At 36.7% G+C, this 24,637-nt stretch overlaps 1 protein-coding gene across 4 annotated transcripts; it reads left to right on the top strand.

The window, feature by feature from the left end:
* The first annotated feature begins 16,146 nt into the window (after positions 1–16,146).
* LOC148029396 (uncharacterized) lies at positions 16,147–22,809 on the top strand. 4 transcript variants are annotated; one of them, XR_015692482.1, is made up of 5 exons: positions 16,147–16,378; positions 16,716–16,856; positions 17,859–17,998; positions 20,975–21,742; positions 21,973–22,579. XR_015692482.1 is itself a non-coding variant. In XM_087688699.1 (4 exons), the coding sequence occupies exons 1-4, from the start codon at positions 16,259–16,261 to the stop codon at positions 22,627–22,629; spliced, it is 408 nt and encodes a 135-aa protein (XP_087544825.1). In that variant the 5' UTR covers positions 16,147–16,258; the 3' UTR covers positions 22,630–22,809. The 4 variants fall into 4 exon arrangements, 3 of the variants coding, with proteins under 3 accessions (XP_087544825.1, XP_087544824.1, XP_087544823.1); XM_087688699.1 differs by lacking the exons at positions 20,975–21,742; positions 21,973–22,579 and adding an exon at positions 22,623–22,809; XM_087688698.1 differs by lacking the exon at positions 20,975–21,742 and having other exon boundaries at positions 21,973–22,580.
* The last annotated feature ends 1,828 nt before the right edge of the window (positions 22,810–24,637 follow it).

Raw genomic sequence — 24,637 nt, 5'->3', positions numbered from 1 at the left:
GCAAGTGGGGAATAATCCTATGAGACGGGTATAGGTTCGCGGCTATGGGAGGGAATGAGATGTGTGTGGCCACCCTCTTCAGAGGGGAAGGGAAATAATCTCTCTCCCTCCCTCCCTCCTCTCTCTCTCTCTCTCTCTCTTCTTCTTCTTTCTCTCTCTCTCTCTCTTCTTCTTCTTCCCTTCTTGTTCTCCTCCTTCTCTTCTCTCTCCTCTCTCTTGTACTCTTCTTCTCCCTCTCTCTTCCTCTCTTCTTCTTCTTCTTCTCCTCCTTCTCTTCTTCTCTCCTCTCTCTCTCTCTCTCTCTCTCTTACTCTTCTTCTCCCTCTCTTTCTTCTTCCTCTTCTTTCTCTTCTTTAGCGTGCTGCTCGGTGCCCAGGCCCCTCCCTCCCTTTTTATTCCATGGGGGGGAGGCGGGTATATAGGGGAGAGGAGGGTGATATTGGGTGATGGGGGGGAAAGAAATGTGGAGTGGTGGTGGTAACCACCACCAATCTTCCATGGCGGTGAGGGCTTTTTGGAGCCTCCCAACTGGGCTATTATGCCCAAGGAAGGGTGTTTCAGCAACTTAATCATTTTCTTATGAGTGCCATTTTGAAAATTTTTTGGCCCTAATACAATATGATTTTGCATAAATACCATAATTTTTTAAATATTACAAGTTTACAAGCGATAATATTCCATTAGCAAAAAAAAAATGAAAATTTACAAGTGCTGGATATTACAACTTGTGGTGTTGGGATTCTTAGGGAGGCTCTACAATTTCTAAAATATGTGGAGCCACACGCTTTCTATTGGTAACAGTACCCTTAGCTTGGCTTTGAATTTTTCTGGCATCTAGTTTTAAAAAAAAGCTAGTAGGTGGATTCTATATTAACATTGTAATTTCGTGGCGCATTATACTCAAGGGCCAATCATCCTCCATTTGCAACACTAGGGGTTTGCGGCCCTCACAAATGACACTAATATCCACAGCTGCACTTTTAGGTGTGTCTTGATCAAGGCACAACAATTCACCCTTGAGCATCCTCCATCTACGATACTTGAGGACTAGGCATAAAGTCTGTCATGTGACAAAGTACTTGTAATTGGAAAGGAAAGTTAGCTAATCCATCCCAAAGTAAGATAATATCAACTAAGAGAGAAAATTTTTACCTAAAAGCCGTGTCCTTTATTGTGACTCGACACTCCACTGTGTCAAGATTGTGAGTCATTTTCGATATCCAAGTATTACCTAGAATCCTCGTTATACAATCCTTCGATGCACTTTTTATGGCATACGTGCTTTTGATACAACTCAAACCCTTACATTACTTGAACGTATATGCAAAAATTGCAATTGGTATGAACCAACTTAGATATACATTCTTTGAGCTAGTGCTTGGCTTCATAAAGTTCAATATGTCTGCTAAAATTTTTGTGCTACACATGTGAAAAATGTTGCTACTACATAGTGGCCATTCTATGCTATTGAGATTCGGTACATGTAGAGACTCAAGGGTTCCATATTCTTGACCCCCCTTGGGCAATATGTACTTGGAGTCATAGAAAAAAACAAGGTCCTTTGAGAGCTGCTTAGCTATACGCCCCCTAAAGAACAATCTACTAGTTTTGAGGTAGTAACACCTAAAAGAACCTGTGAAACTCTCGACATTTTGCTACTCAGAGCAATCCAAAGGGTATACTTCTGTAAATACGAGACAAGTAGTTACATAGATATCATGAAATTTCTCATTCTCAATGAGTTGCAAATATTGACTATTTGCAATGTTTCATTGAAAGGGCACAGTGAGCATAATATGTATTTGTTTTTTCATGAATACATGTTGTACCAATGCCTTTGTTACAAGGTGAGAATTAACATTCCTTTGTTTGAGAGCTAAAATTTTACTCTTCTAGTACTTTGACACATCTGCAATTACAAATTCTTTCACCGTGAAAGCTCCCTTCATACTTGGACACATATGTACCAAAGATGAGCAATGATACGTATCAATGATCCAATTCCTCTATTGTGCACTTCTATATCAAGAGAATCTTTATTCTTCTCTTAGGCATTATAACCTAGGCATTAGATGTAAAAAAGTATGTATTAACCCCTAAACAATAAGCATTCTAAGTCTGTCTAGTAATCACAAATATGCCATACAAATCAACATGGCATTAAGAGATGTTTACACTTTTGTAAATAGACACAAACATCGATATCGAAACACATGTGGATATGTACATCGACACAAAGTATAGATTCAATTTCAAGGTATCACTTAATCATACGATTTACATGAAATATAATGGAAAGAATACCACAAGAATACTCGGAGAATTTTTCCAAAATAAACTTCATTATAATGAATAGGAGTCTTATTTGACTCAATACATTGTATGAAACATGGGTATTACAGAGTAGTTGTTAAAGGATAGTAGCCACATGGCATGCAAATCTTAATAGGCACATTGGATTGGCACCTGAGATATTCTATGAATCAACACATTGTGCATTATATGGATCATATGATACAAGAGTTTCATTGATCATTGCCATTGGCATGGAGATCCAAATGGACACACAAGACCAATAAAGTAGAGGATTTTTGAACCATCAACTTCCAACGCAAATCTATATCATCTGACACAAAGGAATCACTCACCACAGCAAAATAGTTGATCAAGAATTATGTGCTTCACCTAAACCTTGTACAATACATGCATGTACAAAAAAATACTTGCATGAATCCCTTTTAACAAAAAATATATAGATAACTGCATGAATAGAAGCAACACAAAATAGGGGCAGTTTACCTATAAGTTTGTATGTTTAGGATAAGATTGAATCGTTGTTGATCAAAACCCATTGCAAATGATGGAAAAAAGATAACATCAATCCCATCAAACATAAAAGTCACTAATAAAATGAGTAAAATTTGGCACCACAAAATATGGCAGGTTTACCTGTAAATTGAGCTACAAAATCTCTGCTCTACCTTGTCTTAAGTGCTGCAACATCAATTGATCCTTAAGTTAGAACTAGTATCAAAGCCTATTGTAAGGATAGTAAAAAGGGGAAAACACAGAGAGGAAGAAAGAAAGTGTGTGTGAGTATGCGGAAGAGAGAAAGAAATGAGCACCTATCTAATCTTGCCCAAATTGATCTCTACAATTCAAATTTTGTTTAGTATTCATTCTTCCTAATTTTTAATCCCCCACTACTCCTTTTTTAAATAAAAAACCTAAGATTTAGAGAGAGAAGATTCACCCTCCATGGATGTCAACATCTAGCCTTCCTATTGGACAATCCAAAAGGTCCACATCTTAAACTATATTATTTTCAAGGGCCCATTTGTGAGTTCACTTTTTTCCTAATGACTGGTGGAAATTTCTGCCCACACCAGTTTTGCCACTTTTACACATGGCTTGCCAAGATGACTCAATGTATTGTCGGCCTATTCTAAGAAACCTTTGACTCTATGATCCAAAATATTATCCATGAACAAGAAAACTAAATAGTATGGAAATACTTACAAATCGGGCCACTTCACTATATCCTCAACTAGCACCTTTGCCAAGGCATTGAATTTCTCTCTCGCGCCACTCTAGCTACTACCTCTATGATCAAGCTATCTCTTGGTATAGGACTCCTGACCTAATGCATATAGAACTCCCTCATCCTCTTACTATAAGAGTCCCTCTTTGTTTTCATTAGTCTTGGCTTGTTCGGGGTTGCCATGCTACCACTTGCTTCCTATCTTTCCTCATCTCCTTCTCCTTCTCCTTCTTCCTCTATCTTTCCCTCATCCTCTTTGTCATTTGCCCCTTTATCCCTTTGTTGGGCTACAATAAAATCTACGTAAAAACATTGCAAATATTTTCAGCAAGCCAAATAGATAAGTAGCATCATATCAAACATGAGATATGTTTGCTCATCATCCCATAGGGTTTGCTCTGATGAGGGGTGTACCCAACCAAGCAGGTAGTCCAACCACTATGGGCACTCCATGTACTCCCACACGCTAATCCCCTACTCCTGCCACATTCTAGATACATACCATGGGCACTCCATGTACACAACTAAGCAAGTAGTCCAACCACCATGGGCCCTCCATGTACTCCCACACACTCCCAAGCACTCCAGTAGCTCCACGATCCAAGTGCAATCTTCAAGCGAGCTTGATCCTTAAGCTCCATGCTTGACTTAGGAACTTTTTGCACTTCTTGTGTTTCTAGATTTTTATTGGTTCACCTTCGTCTTCCGTTTCACTTTTGCCTTAGCCTTGTCTTCTCCTTTAGATTCTCCATATTTTCCACTTTGTTTGTTTGAGGGTTAACATTACCCCCCTCCTAGATGAGTGCTAGTCCCATGACACTGATGGGTAGTAGTTGGACGGTGGGATGGGTGTAGCCACATGGATTTTTTGAGTTTGCATACAAGCCCTTGCAGGGGAGGGTGTCATGTGGATTGGCCCTTGAAATTGAAGATGGTGTTGGGCCTAGCCCTTCGCTGACGCTGACAATAGGGGGATCTATCCTTTGAAAATTGACAATGGTGTTGGACGGATCCCTAAATCCCTTGGACACCTATTTCCTTTTTTACATGACCAGGCATCTTGCCAAGGATCTCTTCCTTATCCTTCACCTGTGGCTATTAGACTTTAAGACTTGCGCAAGATGGTGCCTGGAACTCTCATAAAATGAATTACATTGCACCGTGTGCTTTCCTTGTGAGAACCCTCGGGGGTTCTCCTTCATCCTTAATAGAGCATCATTCATCCTTTTAACATGACCTTATATAGAATACATTGTAGGGCTAACTCTCGATATTACAAGGATGAAGAGCTTCTCCTTTTTTATTTGCAATGTACTCTTCTTCATCCAATCATGTGAAAATGAGAATTGGAAAAAGCCCTCCCCATTTGCCAAGTTTGCACTATTGTGCATTTTCATATGATTGGAAAATAACAAGTGGAAAAAGACATCCCCCTTTGTCAAGTACTAGGTCTCAACTTGACACATGGCCTTGTCATGTTTGAAAGGATACTGTGCTTCACTAAGGTGGGCCCTATCCAAGTCAACAACTACAACTCTCACGAACTTTGTGAATTGAGTTTGCAAAGTCCACCACATCAAGGATCAGTTTTCCATGTTCCAAATAGTACTATAAAGTTAGGAAAAAAGGATACACTAACCTTCCACACAAGTTGCCCTAAAATCATGGTCGAGGCATTATACCACAGAGTCATGGTATGATTTTCCATTGCCATCTCATACTCTGCTCACTTGTGAATATTGTCTCCCAAGCTTGCCATGATAGATGTCTTGTAAACCATCCCAAACTTCTGAAAATAAAAGATCTAGGAGAATCATGGCAACATTCATACATGCAATCCTATGATGATGAAGGTGCACTCCCCTCGCAAGCTAGGGTTTTATGTCTATTATGAGGATGGAACAACCCTTTTTTACCAATGAGAACATACAAATCATGCCCACTTGTGTCTCCTTGTTTTATGATGATGGAGTTTCTTATTCCAAGATAGTTGCAAAGAAGAAAAAAAGTTTAGATACATGTATTATCTTCATTGCACAATTACTCTAACAATAGCAAGGCACATGTAGTCGGGAAGATTGATGTTCACCCCTCTAACATAGAAGTGACTGATAGTCTATGCTACCTTTTAGATTTATGAAATCTATGCTACTAATAGTCTACATCAAAGCAAGTGCTCCTTGACTAGATAGTGATTGGTTATTCAAGCAACTTGATCTATCACTATTATAATGTTAGCATGACAGCTTAAAGATGATTATACCTAGCTTTAGCTGATTACAATCTATATTAGTCAAACGGTTTGGATCTCATTAAAACTTATCAATAGGGTGTGCTCTACCAACTACAGTCTACCTTAAGACTAATATGGGTTTAGTAGGTTGCTAGATATTTTCAGCCACGAAATGTAGGTATCTAACAATTTTTTTGCAATTGAGTCCTCCCCAATAGTGTGTTAGATTTTCAGAGAAAACAAAACAACAAAGTGAAAACCCTTTAAAATAGGGAATTTTCAATTTCATGTTGCAAGGAACAAGACTTGCAAGCATAATTCTGGTCATTCGAATTGTCTTTTGGCCTTAATATTGTTACAAATTTTCTAATGCTTGCAAGATATTTAAGATGTACTTATGAAGCATTGCCATATACTTGTAGGCCTATCCCATGAGATGCATAGTACCATCAATGAATCACCAACTTTATTGGGTTGTATACTTCATGCAGATACACTCTAATGCTTTGCAGCTTTCACCATGCTATAGAATTCATGTAGAGCCTCTTGCAAAAATATCCAACAAAGAGATGGGTGTTTTTCATTGATATAATGTAAGCTTCAAGGTACCATGCTACTCTATGGAACAAGAGTTCCAAACCATAAATAGAAGAACATTGAGAAAGGAAAGATCATAATGCTTACAATTATGATCCATTTTATGGTATACAAAGGCAATATACATGTATACCATTTTTCTACCCTATATTCTTCTCAACCAAAGCCTTAAGCTTTTAAAGTGAGTAAATACCTTTCTTTTCTTGCATATAAAGTAAACCCATACTTTTTGAATATGATCATCAGTGAAGGAAACATAATACTTACAACCACTCAAAGTTATAGTCTTTGTAGTATCCCACACATTATAATGTATCAATTCAATTGGCTTCTTGCATGCGTGATTTTCATATGAAAATGCATGCCTTGCTTGCTTTCCAAATTAACATGTTGCACATACTTTACGCATCCCATCAACTCTAAACTTAGGCAAGACATCCACAATCTATTTGACAATATGTTTTTTAGCCATTGCACATTCACATGATCAATTCTCTTATGCCAAATTTCAATATCAGCCACAACACCTAAACCTTGTGCAAACATAACAGTATCCATTTCAAGTAGACTTACATCAAGAGTAAACAATGTGCTAATACATTGCCCTTTTGCAATCAACCTACAATCATTTTTTAGGCCTTTTACACAACAACCATTAATTGTGAACCAAACATGCAATTCTTATTCTACATCATGCATACTCAAAGAAACATTTCCACCATGAGTAATGGGGTGAGCTGTATCATCACCTATCTCCACATGGCTTGGAGACTCTAGACCACACCTCTCTTTAAACCAATCTTCATGAGAATTCATGTTCTTATAGGCACCTAATTCTGACTTGAAGCTCTTGTATTCATCCCTAAGTACATCTAAGTATGCACCATAACATCATCATCATCATCAACTAGTATACCAGTAGATCCAAGATCTTTCCAATACTCTTGATCTTCAAGGGGCATGTTTTCTCTTTTCACTTGGTTTAGCTCTAACTTGAGTTGTAGCTCTCTAAACTTTGTGTTTACATTGAATAACCTTGTCAAATTCTTCCACACAATAGCAGGGGTATCAAATTCCCACAAATAGCTCATCATGGTATGTGTGACACTATTGATAGATAGCCAATACATAACTTTACTTTGTGTCTACTCCCAATCTTTCTTAGCATTTACCTATTCTACAATAGTATTTCATGAAGGAACTTTGGGTGCTACTACCATGTCTCCTTCAATATAATTCCAAACACCTTTTCCCTTCAAGAAATTTGTCATCCTGAACTTCCATACATGATAGTTATTCTTATCAAGCTTATCATTGATAATATGGTTGAAGTTTCTAGATATTTTGATAAAATAAACAGCTTGCAAAAAACTACAATATGCAAGCAAGCTAATACCAAGTTCACCACAACTAAACACATAAACACCATATTAGAGATTTTGGGAATCTCCCAAGTCCCATTTTCAAATAAGGGATAAAGATATTAACCCATGCTTCAAAGTGGAACCTGGAAAGACAACTTATATAGTAATTAGGATAGAATCCACTTTCAAGTAAGGGGACAAGAATTGATCATATGGCAAAACATTAACTATATTGGGAATTCCCAAACAATATGAGAATTCCCAAATTCCCAAATATAGTGTTCATAGCTTTTTTCACTAACTACATAATAATAACCACAATCTGCAATTTGTGTGCAAATGCCTTCTATGTCTACAATCCAACAAACACCAAAAACCTTATAGATTCCTAGAAACTAAAGTATACCCAAAATCTTTTGTCGATGGGACCACTTGTTGCAAGTCCAGAATGGAGGCCAAAATGACCTTAGATGTTTGTTGGGTTGTAACCTCATGTGGTTATAATCCAAGATAAATCGAGCAAGGTGGAAGAGCTTCTTACCCATTGTTTTCTTGCTTACTATCATGCTCCAATGCCTTCACCTCAATCTTCAATAATCAAGCTCTGCATAGGCATGGGATAGCTCAAATACCATGAAAACAAACAAGAGGAAAGAGAGGTCAAGAAACCAAGAGCACACACATAAAACAATGGAGACTTGAGCACACACAAAGATAGGGGTGAAAACTTATTCTTCTTCTTTCATACCAAAGAACTAAGTCTACAACATGATAAAATACTAATATAAAAGTACCACAACATATGTAAATGCGGTCACTACATGTGAACCCACTAAGGAAAGAAGAGGTGGCACAATGAATATGCTATAACCAAGGATGGACTACATGGGTGTAATCTAGCTGTAGAATCATTGGCGTATCACCTAACATGCCAATGAATAATATCTTGCCACATCACCAAGATGTGTAGTGGATGCTAGCTCATATAAAGCTTGACATCTCAACAAGATACCACGGGCGTTGAAGCTCCAAAATAACCGTGGGAAGACTATTCATCCCGTTAAGTGCAGTTGATGTGATACTCGAGAGCAAGATGAGCACTATTCTCAAATCAAAGATTTAAGAAATCAAGGATAGGGTCAAGGTAGTAGAGATTCTTAGAATGTATGAGGGTAACCAAATTTTTAAGTTACCACCCATGTATGGAATGATGAATGGATGGCACAAGGCAGAAGTATGATGATCACATTTGGACCAAACCAATGACATCCAACATGTCAATCCCTTGCACTATGAAAGTTAGCTATTGCATTGGTGCCTTAGAGTGACATAGGATAAGTTTCTCCTACTATACCACCAATCACAAATTCAATAGTGCTTTCTTCAAAGGTTTGCTACTAAGAAGAGTTGAACTTAATAGGCATTATGCCGATGATAGTAACAATACCATCTCTGTCACTACTATCGAAAGCTTGCCATTTGCATTGACACTTGTAAATGCACAATATCCTATGCCATGCCACATAATATCAACACAACAAGACTATTACTCCATATCAACTAGGACTCTCATGTAGTGGAACCAAGCATGTCTAAGTCAATGATCATGAAAACAAAGAGGATGGTATCCAAAGTTTCGAGAATTGACAATTTGTAGGTCTCAAAAATTGAAAATGACCATAGCAAGTTTACAAAGTCATTGATGATGTTGGAACAAGTTTCCAAGATGTGATTGTGGGGAACTGCAAGTTTATAAACTTCTTGGACAATTTGGTGCCTCTCATTGAAAATCAAAGTATACAAGTTATAATATGGTTGTCCCTTTTGGTTATTTCTATCTAAATGTTTAAGTGTTCTCCATATTCTACCATATTTTGCAACAAGAGAGAAGCATGTAATGCCCATGGGAGAGTGCTACAATGCACTATTACTCTTGAAGAAGAGATTGATGTATACCCTCTTTCATGGATTATGCTTCCCTAGATAGGGTCTTTCTAGAGAGAAATGCTTTTTATTTAAGATATTCAAAAAGGGTATGTGACTTCAGCTATGGACATGGTGAATAGAATGGGAAGAACCAAAAGTGAAGACCTCTATCACATATGCATTCAATTTGATCATACCCATCGAGTGACTAACAAAGCCACAATGGCTTGCCACATATACATGCCAAGGTAAGACAAATCACTATGAGATGTTAGTGTGATGCTATATTCTCAAGCTCACCATTTGTTACAATCTATTGTAGTGTGTAAGAACTAATGACAATATCCACATGTGTAATGAAAGAGGAGGACACTGCAAGTGAGGTCTTGTTCTGGGAGGCTAAACTCTATGATGTAGCAATGTTGCTATCCACATGCCAATTTTTATGGATCCATGGAAAGTGAGGTAGGGGCAAATTGGTTAGCTATTAGGACTGTCTTCAATGGGGGTGTTGATAATGTGATGGATGAGAGAGAGAGAGAGAGGGAGAGAGAGAGAGAGAGAGAGAGAGAGAGAGAGAGAGAGAGAGAGAGAGAGAGAGAGATCCTACATGTTTCATTAGAAAAAAATCCTACGCCAACATACTAGAAAGTTCTTGAAGAAAGAGAGGCAAGATGAGCACATTTCCATTTCTAAACAATGGAGACTAGCACAAAAAAAGTCAATGCTTTGCTGCAAGCAACATCCATAAGAAAGTGGCGGCGGGAGCAAGGAAAAGTGTAGGAGAGTAACATCCCTGTTAGGACTTGAACTTCACCATATATTTAGCACTATTTTACACCTTAGTATTAGTATGCAAGTGGTCTTTTGGATCAGCATATGTAAACAAGTCCTTATAATTCATGTGATGTTTCATTTGAAAGTCAAGGCGCAAGTAAGAAACGTTAGGTAGTTGTATTCGAGTAGTTGCTTTTTGATTATGAATGGAATACGATTGAGTACAATGCCCAGAAATGGCAGATGTTTGATCCCATTATCTTTTGATTGTCTCTTGAATTTTAGTGTTATTCTCTTTCAAGTTATTCAATCAATGATGGCTATGGTGATAGGAAGCAACGTAGTATTTGATGATCAACAATTCTATGTTGCTGAGTATGACGTGCACTTTGTGTTTGAATGTATTTCTTGAACGTTATGTAGTGCTGATGGCTATAAATCTATTCATGAAGTTTTCTATAGTATTGTGGTGTTTTTTCTTAGGTAGAACACTGTGTCTAAATTGTTATGGTATTCTAATAGGCCAAAACACTTTGGCGATCCCTGCCAGTTTCAGGAAAATAATTTCTTGATTTAGGAGCGGATCTGGAACCAATTCCTGAGAGATTTACGCGACAAGAATGCTAATGGAATTGATCATGTACCAAGTGCCTTTTATGGGCAGCATTTATGTCGGGCAATTACCCTTAGCATTCAAACCCTATTCTTACCAATAGGAGCCGATCACGGGAATTAAAGGAGGCATTGGTAAGGCAGCAACATTAGGAAGTTTTTCTTGATGATGCAAAGGTTGTTGCAACATTAGGCAGGCTGGATGAAGAACACGCTATACCTGATAGTTAGGGTGATTAGGATGTGGGTCCCTCTGAGGGTACACAACTGTTTATAATTCTCTTGCTGGTTGTGAAGAATCTTTTCCAACCCCTTCGACTCCTGAAGTTTCACCTAATGTTTTGGAGAAATCGATGATACATCCCTTCTAGTGATACTTGATATCCTCTCGTTTCGTTTTCTTCACCTTGTCAGAGTCCCTACAAGATAACAACATGGTAATCCAATCATTTATACTAAACATTTTGGGCTTGCATTTTCCAATCTATACTTCTATTAAAGATGTTCAAGAGTTTATAGAATGAGAAGGATGCCTTGTAGAAGCCATGGAAAAAAGGGAGCACACCCAGTGTGCAAAGAAGGAAACTTAGAGAGAAAAGGTAGATGAACCCAAAAAGAATGTCAGCAAGGCTAATGAAAATACACCCACCACTAAGAAGAATATTCAAATGTATCTCAAAAGTAACAAAACCAATAGTATTAATTACATCTCATTTTTATCTCATCTTTTGTTAGCTTTTATTAGCTTTATGAGATTTGGAACTACCAAAAGATGCCAGATCTCAGAGATTTCGGTTAAAAAAAAGGAAAAATCCATGAAATGGCCTCTACTATGTCCAAATCAGAGGAGACAAGAATGCTAGATTTTTGCACATGTGGCAAACTCTCATTAGCTCTTTCCTTAATCCAATGATTAACAAAGATGCCGTTTTTTATGTGTTTTGGCCCTAATGGGAGCTAACATCATTACAAATTGAATGATTCATAGTATAATTGATACCCTAGCATCCATCTCCATGTTCCATAGACTTTAGTGAACCCCAAATTCATGAGATGGGACAAAAAGTGACCTCCACTTATGTACAACACAATTATGCTCACAAGGGAACCCCATACATGAGACATAGAAACTCCTATTGCATATGAGTTTACTGTACATCATGTACACATTTGGCATATCTAGGTAGATAAGAAATATTTGTGTAAGGAAAGGCTATCCAAGGGAGCTTGCAACAGTTGGATTACTCTAAAGTATATTCAACAACTATACTTGCATATGTGGAATCATTAGTCACTAATATGTTGTCAAAAATTGAACCAACCTTAACCTACCAAAGATCTCTCCCTACATACTTCAAACCCTTGAAATCATAAATCTTAGGGTCATCGTCAAAATCAAGATTGTCAATCATTGGAGATGGAGCAAAGTTTGGACTAGCACTATTCTAGCATATAAGTAGTATCATAGTCTGTATCATGGAAATCGTACTAATTATGAATTTCTAGCTAGTATGATTTATTATCTTCAATACCGTTGGAATCCTCATCAATTGAGCTGGTGCAAGCGTTGCCATAGAATTGCTGGTTTGCTTCTTGTTGACATATAGAACTAGTTTCTCTTTAGTTTAGATATTCAAAAATCTAGCCGAATAAACAAGGATGAAATTCTTTGTTCTAAGGGCTCAAATCTAAAACAGTAGATGCCTTAGCAAGAGCATTACTCACATGGCTCTACTCCTTATCATGTGCCACAAAGGTACAAGGAGACCATGAATGCTTTAACATGGGTATAGATCTAGGTAAACAGGGATGCTATAGGAGCATTGGTATATGTTGGATGAAAATTTGAGCTATATTGCCCATTTTTTAGCAATTTTTTGTGCTAAGCATGAGAGTAGGTGTAGTCACCAACATTATTATTATCCAGTAGCATGATTATGAGCAACAATATGTGAATTATCATGGGTATGAGCAGTATGAACATTATCATGGGCATGACTAGTATGAGCATTGGTATGACCATAATGAGGAATGGTATGAGCAACCACTTCTGCATGATCATTGCTATGGGTATGTTGAATTATCTCAACCACTTCAGTCATTCCATGGTAGTATGGATACACATGGGAAAGTAGACTTGCCTCAATCTGAAAGTGAATGCAAAATGGAAAGTACTCATGTATGTAGAAATTCTTCTAAAAGAGAATGTGAAATGGAAAGTACTCATGTACATGGGAAAGTAGACTTGCCTCAATCTGAAAGTGAATGCAAAATGGAAAGTACTCATGTATGTAGAAATTCTTCTAAAAGAGAATGTGAAATGGAAAGTACTCATACACATGGGAAAGTAGACTTGCCTCAATCTGAAAGTGAATGCAAAATGGAAAGTACTCATGTATGTAGAAATTCTTCTAGAAGAGAATGGGAAATGGAAAGTACTCATGTACATAGAAATTCTATGCCTAGAGTCCAATGACAATTTGTGGATTAGGGACATAGAAGACCTAAGGGTTGATGGAATAAATGATACACTCAATGATGTGATACATCAATTGATGCAATCAATGATGTAGTGAATGTGCTAGTCTGTGCTTATGTATCCTCTTTTGGCAAAACTTTAGCTAATGCTATTTAAGGAAAATACCTCACTAGAAATAACATAAGGAAAATTCATGGTCAAGGGTTATGCTATGAATGTATTAGAACAATGTCCTCTGATTACAAAGAAAAATGCAAGGAAAAGAACGCAAAAATCATATTGGTATTAGACTATTCCAATGAAGAGGTTGAAGATGATCTTGTTGAAGAAATTCTTGATGAGGGTGAAGGGGAAGATAAAGGATCTAAAGTAGCAACCTATAAAGATTTGAAAGATTGTGGTGGGGAGTTCCTTGAAGACTAGTATAAGGAAGATCATGAAGATCACGACTAGCATGAGGAAGGCCATGAGTTTCTATTTGATTCAATTGCTTATGATTTTGTGGATCTAGAGTATGCGCATATGATGATCCCATGGATGATGATACCTATGGCTTGGTAAACAATGATTCAATGCATGGAAAAGATGATAGCTTTCCTTTTGATCCGAGAGAATGAGGACTAGTTTTAACTCATGGTTAGGCTAGTACTAATCATGGAAGGATGTCCCTAGCTTTGAGTATTCTTTGTGACAAAGACTATGCCAATTAGTAGGCTCTATTTCATTGCAAGATAGCTCTCTGTTTTGGGACAGGTTTCATTTTGATTTCATGATAGAGATGCAAGAGTAATATAAGATGAAAGTACTCAAAGAGAGCTTCATTTGGAGCTATCATGATGTCTAATTCATATAAGCCAATCAAAAGTTATTATAGATTTAGTGTAGCAAGGTCTGGAGTAGAGTTCACTGTGTCTACATCTAGTAGGAGCTCTAAACTAAAGAATTTCGACCCAAGATTGCATTTTAATGCTTTAGAATGGATATGCATACCTTGTAATTGATTTTTAGCTTTATAATTGTAACTCTTTTAGCAAATTCTTGAAGATTAGGCCAATTTTTATTAGGTCTATGTAGAGCATTCTACCCCTTTCCACCACTTGATTGTAATAAGTCCCATCTTTGTTTGTAAGGACAAAAACATCCAAGTGCTAAGGGAATTTAAGGAAAATAAATTAAGAGCATATTTGAATAATATTTAGTATCACATTGACCTAAGCCTAAAAGGTGTGAAGAACAGTTGTACATGTACCAATTGAATAATACAACTCTATTATTTCACTTGTTCAAACTTCTCTCGTCCTTTCATAACTATTAGCCATCTCTCTCTCTTCTTCATGTCTTTATTTCTCCATGTCTATTATTTCTCTCTGCTCATCTAGTCTTTCTCTCCCCTCTACACTTTTTCTCTCTCTTCTAGAGTCTTCTCTCTCCTCTCAATTCTCTTCACTAGGAAAATATAGAGTTTCTAACTTATTTTGATCTCTTATATTATTTTTCAATTGCTATATCTTGTTGCTCACCTTTCCTGGCAATGATTTTGTTAAAACCTTTACATCTAGCAAGAAAATGAATTTATTATAGAGGGCACAAATAGCCACAAAAGTGGCTTCTATGGAGTTGTTGCCAAGTCGAGTGAGTAACAACTAGACCATCACATAATAAGGTTCTCGAAATAGGGAGCTTGAGGCCTGGTTAGCCTCCATTGACTCAAAGGCAAACTTGGGAATATAAGGAAGGAGTCAGGGTGCTTATACGCTCGTTAATGGTTACAAGGAATGTGGAATTTCTCAAGTTTTGGTAATGAATCCAAATTATCTTGCCTACCAAAAGTGTATGCTTTTGATAACTCATGGTTCAAGAACTACAAAAGTCTCAAGCACTTATAATAATTGTTGGATCTATATCTATGTGAATGCAAAAGTGGTTGATGACCATAACACGAGTATTTTGTGGGTACATAATAGCATGGACAGGTTTTCTAAGTAGGTTGGAATTGCAAGTATGAAGGGATTTAGACCCACCTTTGAGAAGCAAAAGCTTGGTCATATGGGCTGACACTTCAAGGCATGGGTGTGTGGATAGAGAAATCAAGGCAAAGGTGCACATTTTGCAGGACACATTAATATTCCAAAGGCAGACGAATCCATCTTCTGGTTGTTTTAAAGAAGGGGTAAGTAGCACATGAAAAGGGCTCGGTGGGGGTTCGGTTTTTAAATAAAATTTCCGTTTGAAGGTTCTGGGTGGCATCAACCATGGAAATTCTAATTTACCTATAAGAGGAAGAGATCCAAGAGGTATAAATGACTAGACCATAAGGAGTAGCAAGCAATGCACATGACCTGAGTTGTTGAGAAGAGGTGCCAGAGAAACTTGTGAAGCTGATAATTTGCAAGGTTGTCCTGATGTTGTAGAGGGGGTTTGCATGGCATTATAGGTAGTGGATGGAAACTAGTGATGAGTTGGCGCCATCGAATGGGCGGCGCCCAAAGAATGAGGCGAAGGGTGGCGAAGGGTGGTAATGGGGCGCGATCATTTGGCGTACAGACACAGACACAGAGACACAGAGAGAGAGAGAGAGAGAGAGAGAGAGAGAGAGAGAGAGAGAGAGAAGGAGAGAGAGACAGACAGACAGACAGACAGAGAGACAGACAGACAGACAGAGAGAGAACATATTATCAGAATACAGGACACATAGCCAGCCTCGGATCACATAATCATCATTTACGGAGATGGATTATGACGAGCCGATAGACCTGAGGGAGATGTATAACGTGGGGGTGCGCACTGTGTTTCCGCGCGACCCTGATTCCACCAAGAAAGCCAACGAGGAGCCATACTTCCTTGCCCAGGTGATGATGAATCATAATCATACCTACCTGCTTCCTCCTGCTTTGTATGTATGCGTATTTGGCTTCCTTTTTTTTTTTGTGTGCGCATAAATAATTACAATGCTATATATTTGACCCTACAATCTTTATTGGCTAGTTGTTTAATGGCCTTGCTTTGGCCAATCTGATTCTTGTATTTTATGATTAATTAATTTTTAGTTGGGCTTTGTTCAAGCTTCTTCACTCTAAAGAAAACTTAGTTTTCTCATGGACCAATCTTGTTTGTTTGTTTGGTTCGGGTTTCATCCTCACTCAATATTTTGTGTGTGTGTGTGTGTGTGTGTGTGTGTGAGCCTAGGTAAACATACCCATGACAAACGGCCTCGGCTCCATAGAATTAGGTCCTTACGATATCAAAAAGTCAGCTGCTTCCGCTTATGACTATGCCACTCTAGCCTTTGAGGTTGCTGATCCATCAAAGAAGGATATTGGTTCAATGGTATGTTCCCATGGTATGTACATGTAATTCCTATAGGATGCTATCTTTCCCTTTCATCATTATGTTGGTTAATGATAACAATATAAACTACTTCTCCACCCCTCTTCTTGATTTAACTTATACACACCTTTTAAAAAAAAGAAAGATTAAATAAACAAGTTTAACCCCATTTTTTCATAGTATATCATATTGAAGTTGGCACTTATATTTTACTTTACATCTCTAGCTTAGTCATTTAATGTAGAGACTCAATTATTTCTAGCAATATATTTTGTCCTAGACTTCAAGAGCCCTTGCTATCTCTTTGTATTCTTTGAGTCATAAAATTATCAATAGCTCCTTTTTTGGTGAATTTCCTCATAGCCCCATATTCTTGGACATTTCACATGAGTTCCATAAACCTTGCATTTTCATATTAGAAATCCAAGTCTCGTTAAATTGATATTCTTTTCTCTAAATTGATCTTCATGGCCTATAAAGCCCCACCACCTAATGACATGTTCTCTAGATTATTCTACATGTCCTATAAATTGATTCTAATGATCATATTTTAGAATTGGTGTTGTAAGCACATTTGAACTTTTAAGTTTTTCATCCTTGGACTTCTAAAATCATAGCTGAGAACACTATACTTCTTTTACTTATTGTTGTACATTCAAGTCTTACACTTTGAAGTGGCATATGTTCATAGGCAACCTCATGCTTTTGGCATGAGGATATTGCATGCAATAATAAAGTTATCATAACATCAAAACCTAGCAAAATTTAACTTTCATCAAATGATTTAAACCAAAATTTTGATTTCCAATTAGCAATGAGATTCATGGTAATAAGTCTAAGGTGATGTAGAAAATGTAATTGTAAGTGAATTAAAAATAATTATTGCATAAGATTGTAGTATCGTATGTTACAATTATTTTTCCTCTTTTAGTAAGATAAGGACCATTCCTTTCAACCTCACGTGTTACTTTATACATGGTTTGTCTTCCCTTCAAAGCATAGATTGGTGATGGTGATCAAGAAGATAACAAGCTCATAAACCATTCCCCCACTTCAAAACAAATACAAAAAGTTATAAAGGCTCAACGTTTTCAAAAGATTAGAAAAGCAATAGAAAAAGCTGTTGAGACATCTCTAAACAAGTAAATGCTAAAAACCAACATCGCATGTTCTTTCATAACAATAAAAATAGAAGATAGAAGCACACATTGTCTCTTTATGTTATATTAATACATAGAATAACTCCCTAAATGTGTCCATCATATTGTATAGAGCTGGAAAACGTAGGGTCCAAATGTTGATGTATTATTGAGCAAGTTTGCTAAGTTTCTCAATACTTGGAACTTTAGGGTCTTCAAACATAGAGTGCACAATCCCTGAAACTCTTAGTGATTTGAATCCATTGTCTTCATTGCTTTTTAGAAACTAGCCACAAAATTATATTGTCTTCAAATTATAAGTAGTTCATGTAAATGGGTAATCTCCAATACTTTCACAATTTATGTAATTACAAAGCTAAAACACCATTCTTTCTATATTCAAGTAGTTTGACTTGGCACTATGGAATATGTTTATTTTCCCTAAGACACCTTTAGGAGATGTAGAAATGGAGGGGATTTGTTGTGTGCTCTACCAATGTGAAGGATAATGTGGATAATTTTCCTGCTTATAGATTGACCCAACCATAAGAACTCTTTCTAATAAAGATATTGAGTGCAAAGTTCTAGGACATGTCCAACTGCATTGCATGCAATATCCTTGATTGTTGAGCACCTATTGTATAAGGATACTACATCCTAAATGTGATATCCTTCATTGTTGAGCACCTATCATATAAGAAAATAAGGCAATATTTCCACAAAATTGGCACTTCAAGTGAACAATAAAAATATATTTTCCTCATCAAGGCAAGATGTCGCATATGCTTAAAAAATTTGGAGTGCCTCCCAACTTTGGAGGCACTAATTTGATCACATTGTAAGTACAAACATAACAAGCTTGTACAATTATAAATATTTGCACTCTTTCCTTGATTACACAATCAAAATGGATGAAACTAGTAAAACTATGAAACCCACACCAACCACAAGTTTGACCATGTTTAGAAAAATAAGAGTCAACATAGGGGGGGTAGTCTAGCCTTAAATTTTCATGGATGCAGTTTACCTAGTCATGAGCTTCAATCCCCATAAAGTCCCCTAGCCCATGGATACTTTAGATGCAAAAATATCTAGACTAGCAAAGGCACCACTCTAGCTCCACTCTAGGCCATAGTAAAGCATGCTAATCAATCAGTGCCTTCAACTTTGATTATTTAACATTACAAAAAATATCACTTGTAAAGAATGTAAAACTAATTTAACTATATAAATACAAAATGAATTAACATCCTATTGTAACAACCACCCTTACAACTTAGAAGTAGACAAATGGTGGCAAATCATAGGTTAAGGCTATTTAGCCTTTATTACATAAACTCTTTCATCATAAAGGTTGAGTATCCAAGGGCTTCCATACCTCATGAGGGTGATTTCATCATATAAAATCATTCAGCCATCTTATATTAGAGTCTACTTTTGTAATTGAGGCATATGAAGGTGGACATACATGTTCCATTATTATCTAGGTCCTCCATACAAAAATTGAATAGATTTCCAATTACTATTTGGTAAGAATCATCTTCATTAGCCCATGGTTTATTGTTTCTTGAAGTATTAAAATCTTATGAGGACAATAAGTGCAAAAAAAAAAAGCACATCACTATGAAGTTTATACAACGTTGGTATAAAAAACATAGGTGATCCATTATAAAAATAAGGAACAATGCCATGCCTTCTAAAATGACCCTTGCCACTCATTGATCCCTCTCAACTTCCCTACCTCACCCTCTTTGTGTGTACCTCTGTGTGTGTGTGTGTGTGTGTGTGTGTGTGTGTGTGTGTGTGTGTGTGTGTGTGTGTGTGTGTGTGTGTGTGTGTGTGTGTGTGTGTGTGTGTGTGTGTGTGTGTGTGTGTGTGTGTGTGTGTGTGTGTGTGTGTGTGTGTGTGTGTGTGTGTGTGTGTGTGTGTGTGTGTGTGTGTGTGTGTGTGTGTGTGTGTGTGTGTGTGTGTGTGTGTGTGTGTGTGTGTGTGTGTGTGTGTGTGTGTGTGTGTGTGTGTGTGTGTGTGTGTGTGTGTGTGTGTGTGTGTGTGTGTGTGCGTGCGTGCAACCCATAGGTAGGAAACTATTTGGATTTTGTATCAATGAGTATATGATCAAACTTGGGCAGGAGCATACCACGTAAGCGACTATTTGTGGGTTATATTTATGCAAACACTACAATTGGTGCCCAAATCTATGCAAATGAGCAATTTATAACTTAGTACATTGTAGGAGCATTGACTTGTAGTTGTAGGAGCATTAACTCTACAAAAGCACCCCATGGGCTTGAAACCTTGCCTTTCCATAGGAAGAGAAACGTTCTCACTACTTGGGTTATTTAATTTTGGAATCCCACACATGGACAAATGATCTTTTTAGTGGATTAGTGCTTCTATTCAAAAGTATTATGAAAAAGTAGATAAATGTCTCAAGGTGAGACATATTGCTATGAAAGGTGGTAATGAAAGAGGAATATGGACCTTGGAGGAATATGTCCAAGGTCCAAGGGGTGATGTATTGGCAAACTTGATAATAGGGCAACCTCGAGTGATAATGTATTTGCAAAGTTGATAATCGTGCAATTTGAAGTGGTGTGTCATCAAAGTTGATAATAGGGCAATCTCAAGTGATGATGTGTTGAGCAAGTTCATAATAAGGCAATTTGAGGTGATGTGTTATCAAAGTTGATACTAGGGCAATCTCGCGTGATGTATTGACAAGGTTGGATAATAGGGAAAATTCAAGTGATGTGTTATCAAAGTTGATAATAAGGCAATCTCGAGTGATGTATTGACAAAGTTGGATAATAGACAATTTGAAGTGATGTGTTATCAAAGGTTGAGAAAATATGAAGCAACATTATTGATAAATATAGGGATGAGAGTTGTGAAGTGATATAGTATCAAAAGTTAGTGAGCATGAAGATTGATATGTTGTTATCGAACGTTGTAATGAGGGTATGGTCTTTGCTTTTCCAGGCTGTCAGTCCTAAAACAACCTGAAGAAATGCAAGCCAGTTGCATAGATCTGAAGTTACAGGTGGAAGTGAAGGACATGGCGCGGGACTATGAGGACAAAGACCTGAAGTATGGGCATGAATACAGGGAGGCAAAGAGAGCGAACAAGGACTTGGTGGAGGAGGAGCTGCAGAAGAGGCGCTTGGCAAGGGCCTACTTCGTGGATTGGAACTACAGCAGTGTTGAGATGAAGAGGGAGCGCCACTACGCTGCCAAACCTAAGCCTGTCACCAACCCTAACCCTAACCCTAACCCTAACCCTAACCCTAACCCTCACCCTCACCCTCACCCTGACCCCGTCGCCAATAATAACCCTAACCCTAATCCTAATCCTAATCCTAATCCTAATTCTAACCCCGTCGCTATTTCTATTATGTCTCGCCTTCGCCCCTACCTTCCCCCATCTGGCTCCACCCTCACCATCAACCGTGGCACCTCTTACAACTACCGCACTGCCACGGGTGATCATACCCCATTATACTACCACCATGAGGCTAAACATATCCGTTTGCGCCTCCTCAGCTACCTGCCTCACTGCATCGTCTCGTATCAACCCGACGCTTATAATATTGCCTCTTCTGCTTCCATTCCTACTCATGAGTAGTAGGAATTACAAGTTAGTAAACGGGTAAATATGAAGCCATATTACTCCTCTAGCCATTATTGCACGGATCAACCACAATCGGCGACTGACCATTTGCCCCTCTTGTGAACGTAATTACATTATTGGTACGCTCATAGTTTACCACTTATGAGCAATCTTTAATGTTCTAATCAATTGCCTCTTGAGAAATACCTACCTGCCTTGGCCATGATACAACAGTTACCACATATGATCAAAACATAATCTTCTAACCAATTGCCTCTTTAAAACCTAGGTAATGTGAGATGTTAAACATCCAATATAATCTTCTAACTAAATACTTGTATGTTCAAAACATGTCTACGATTTGGAAAAGCTTACACAATGATGTAATATGGAAGTGAAAGATGCCCTCTTGAGAGGAGGCTCATGTAATGAGGGGAGAGGGCCAATAATATTTGGCCATGTATGAGGAATAAGATCTAGAGACTAATTGCAAATAGGTAAACTATGAAGAAAGTTTTCAACATCATAATTTTACTTTTTATCTGGACCTTTGCATGGCTGCTTTCTATGGAGGGAATATCTAATCGATTTTTACATGTTGTTGATAGAGTTTTTTCTTACTGTTGTTGAGAGTGTTCTTTTTCTTATTGTTTGTTGGTTACTACTAACTAAAGTGAACCACTTCCCTCTATCTAAGAGTATTTATTATGGGCATGAATATCTACATCTTACATTTTCTACAAAAAAATTTGGTACTGCATCAGTTATTACTTTAGGAATTGTTTTAGCTTCCAACCACCTTATTAAATACTTTATTAGGACCACTATATATTTTCCACCTTGTGGGTATTGGACTTGAATTGACTATAGCCATCCTCTTGGTTTCCTTGTGGGTTTCTAGAATTGTTGGCATTAGGCACATGATGGTAAATAGTTTGATATTTATTTTCTCATTTTGGGCTAATTATACCTTACTCTTAATATTTCTAATATCTTTCTTATTCTTGCATGCCCAAGTAGTGGGTGACTATGGAAATAATCAACATATGCTTGCTACAACTTTTCAAGTATGTAGCTTCTTCGTGATTGATATTGCTAAACATAATGTAATATCCCATCTAGGTTGCATTTTACATCATTTGGAAAGTACTTTTTATGCAAATAATGGCCAAATTTCAAGCTAGCTATCAAAATTTGGGAATATAATTCGGTGATACATCACTGTTTCTCTGACTTGTGCTTACATTTCAATCAAATAGATTCGAATCAAGAAGCTTTATCTATATACATAGAAGATATGTTGTTGTTACAAGTAGATTTACCAAATTGCAAGTAGTTCTCTTTTAACATCTAGCTAAGCTTGCATAGGAAATTGAAATTAAAAATTTGAAACTAGATTTTTAGTATTATTTTAATATTTTATTAGAGGTTATCTAGCACTTTAAGGCAATTGTGATATTTCACTATCATCATTTTGTGCTTGATAATTTCTTGCACTTAACAATTATATTAGGAAAGAAAGTGTAATTAATTTTTTTAAGTGTATACATTATTTTAAATAATTAAATCAAATAAATTTAATTTTGACACATATATCACACTCCATAAAAAAAAATAGAAAGTGTAAATTTTTTAATTATTCTATCATGTTGGAGAATATTTTGCACTTTAGAATGATTGTATGAAAATTAGTGCAATAAACACATTGAAAAGGTTATAATCAATTCACATAGTACATTGTATGATTATCATAATTCATTAGACAAGGCACGCCAATCCAGAGACATCTCAGATTAGATTTATTTGCTACAATAGAGAAAAGTATATTTATATGATATTTATTAGATAGGGTCATGATAACAAAATCTTGCATAAAACATAATAAAAGAGATACTTTTGAATTTTTATTACTAAGACACTTTTGAATCTTTATTACTGGAGTTTTGGGTATAGCCCATTAGGTTTTACAATTGAGATGTGAAATGATGTGATATAGAAAAAAAAAATGACAATAATTTCTCTACTATCATATCCCTTATTAGAGGATCCTTATCTAAACACTTTTCAATAGAAGACTTGAGCTTCCTTACAAAATCTAGGTTTGCATTGAGACTAGGAGGCAAATGATCTCATCGACAATGGATTGCATAGGCTAGACCACACATCTCTTTGCATTTATTTTAAGAGGGAGGGATTAGGTAGAGATGCATTCTAGAGTTGCACATTGAAACATTGTGCTCTAGTCGTGAGTGCAAAAAAAATTTTGACTACTCTTAATAACCTATTTTGAAAGTGTGAGGCAAGCCTATAACACACATAGAAAGGGGATTAAAAATTAAATAATAATTTTGGAGTGTGTGATGAAGCTTTAATACCATAAAAGTACCTAAAAATAAGAAATAAAGTTTAAAACTCTAAGAAATAAGTAAAAATAGTAAATAATTTTTAAATTAAAATAGTATATAAAAACTATATCTAATGTAGGAGGCTTCGAATGGTTGAAATGCTTTTGAAGTCATACATACACACATGTATAGTATTAATCAAAAAGTCTATTATAGAAACATAAAACATTATTTGTTAAGACCTATTGTTTATGGAAATAAGGAAATAGAGAAATAAAAATATACATATTTTTAGGTCTTATGCCAAGTACGTTATTTTGTACAATATATTTCTCTTGATTTGGATGTAGATTTTGTGACCTGAGGTTGCCAACTATTTTGATTATGACTGGATCTATAGTTTGGGATGTTGGTAATTGATATGCTATTGAAGGAAATTTTGTATGTAGTACTAAATGACATTGGTGTTTTGAATTGTTGGTAACCTCATGTGCTCAATGCATCAATTATTACATTGGTAGTTCCTTTCCAATGTATATTTTTTAAATTATATTATTCAAGTGTTAATACCCACTTAGTAGTTGACCTAGATGGTGTTGTTTATTGATCAATGTTGTTAATGGATGATGGTCCATTTTTATTGTTACTTCTAGTCCATGAAGATGCAAATGAATCTTTGTAAAATACAAA

Source organism: Lygodium microphyllum, chromosome 11, assembly GCF_053477565.2.
Source record: "Lygodium microphyllum isolate KBCC chromosome 11, Lygodium_microphyllum_v1.1.10, whole genome shotgun sequence".
NCBI lineage: Eukaryota > Viridiplantae > Streptophyta > Polypodiopsida > Schizaeales > Lygodiaceae > Lygodium > Lygodium microphyllum.
The sequence above is the reverse complement of the archived record's forward strand: the minus strand, read 5'-3'. Positions and strand labels throughout refer to the sequence as shown.

Bases quoted from the DNA above. Each gene is read 5' to 3' on its own strand.
- LOC148029396 (XM_087688697.1), top strand. From the start codon at position 16,259: ATGGATTATGACGAGCCGATAGACCTGAGGGAGATGTATAACGTGGGG. The intron at 16,379-16,715 runs GTGATGATGAAT...GTGTGAGCCTAG, and splicing joins AGCCATACTTCCTTGCCCAG to GTAAACATACCCATGACAAA. The intron at 16,857-17,858 runs GTATGTTCCCAT...TTCAAAGCATAG, and splicing joins AGAAGGATATTGGTTCAATG to ATTGGTGATGGTGATCAAGA.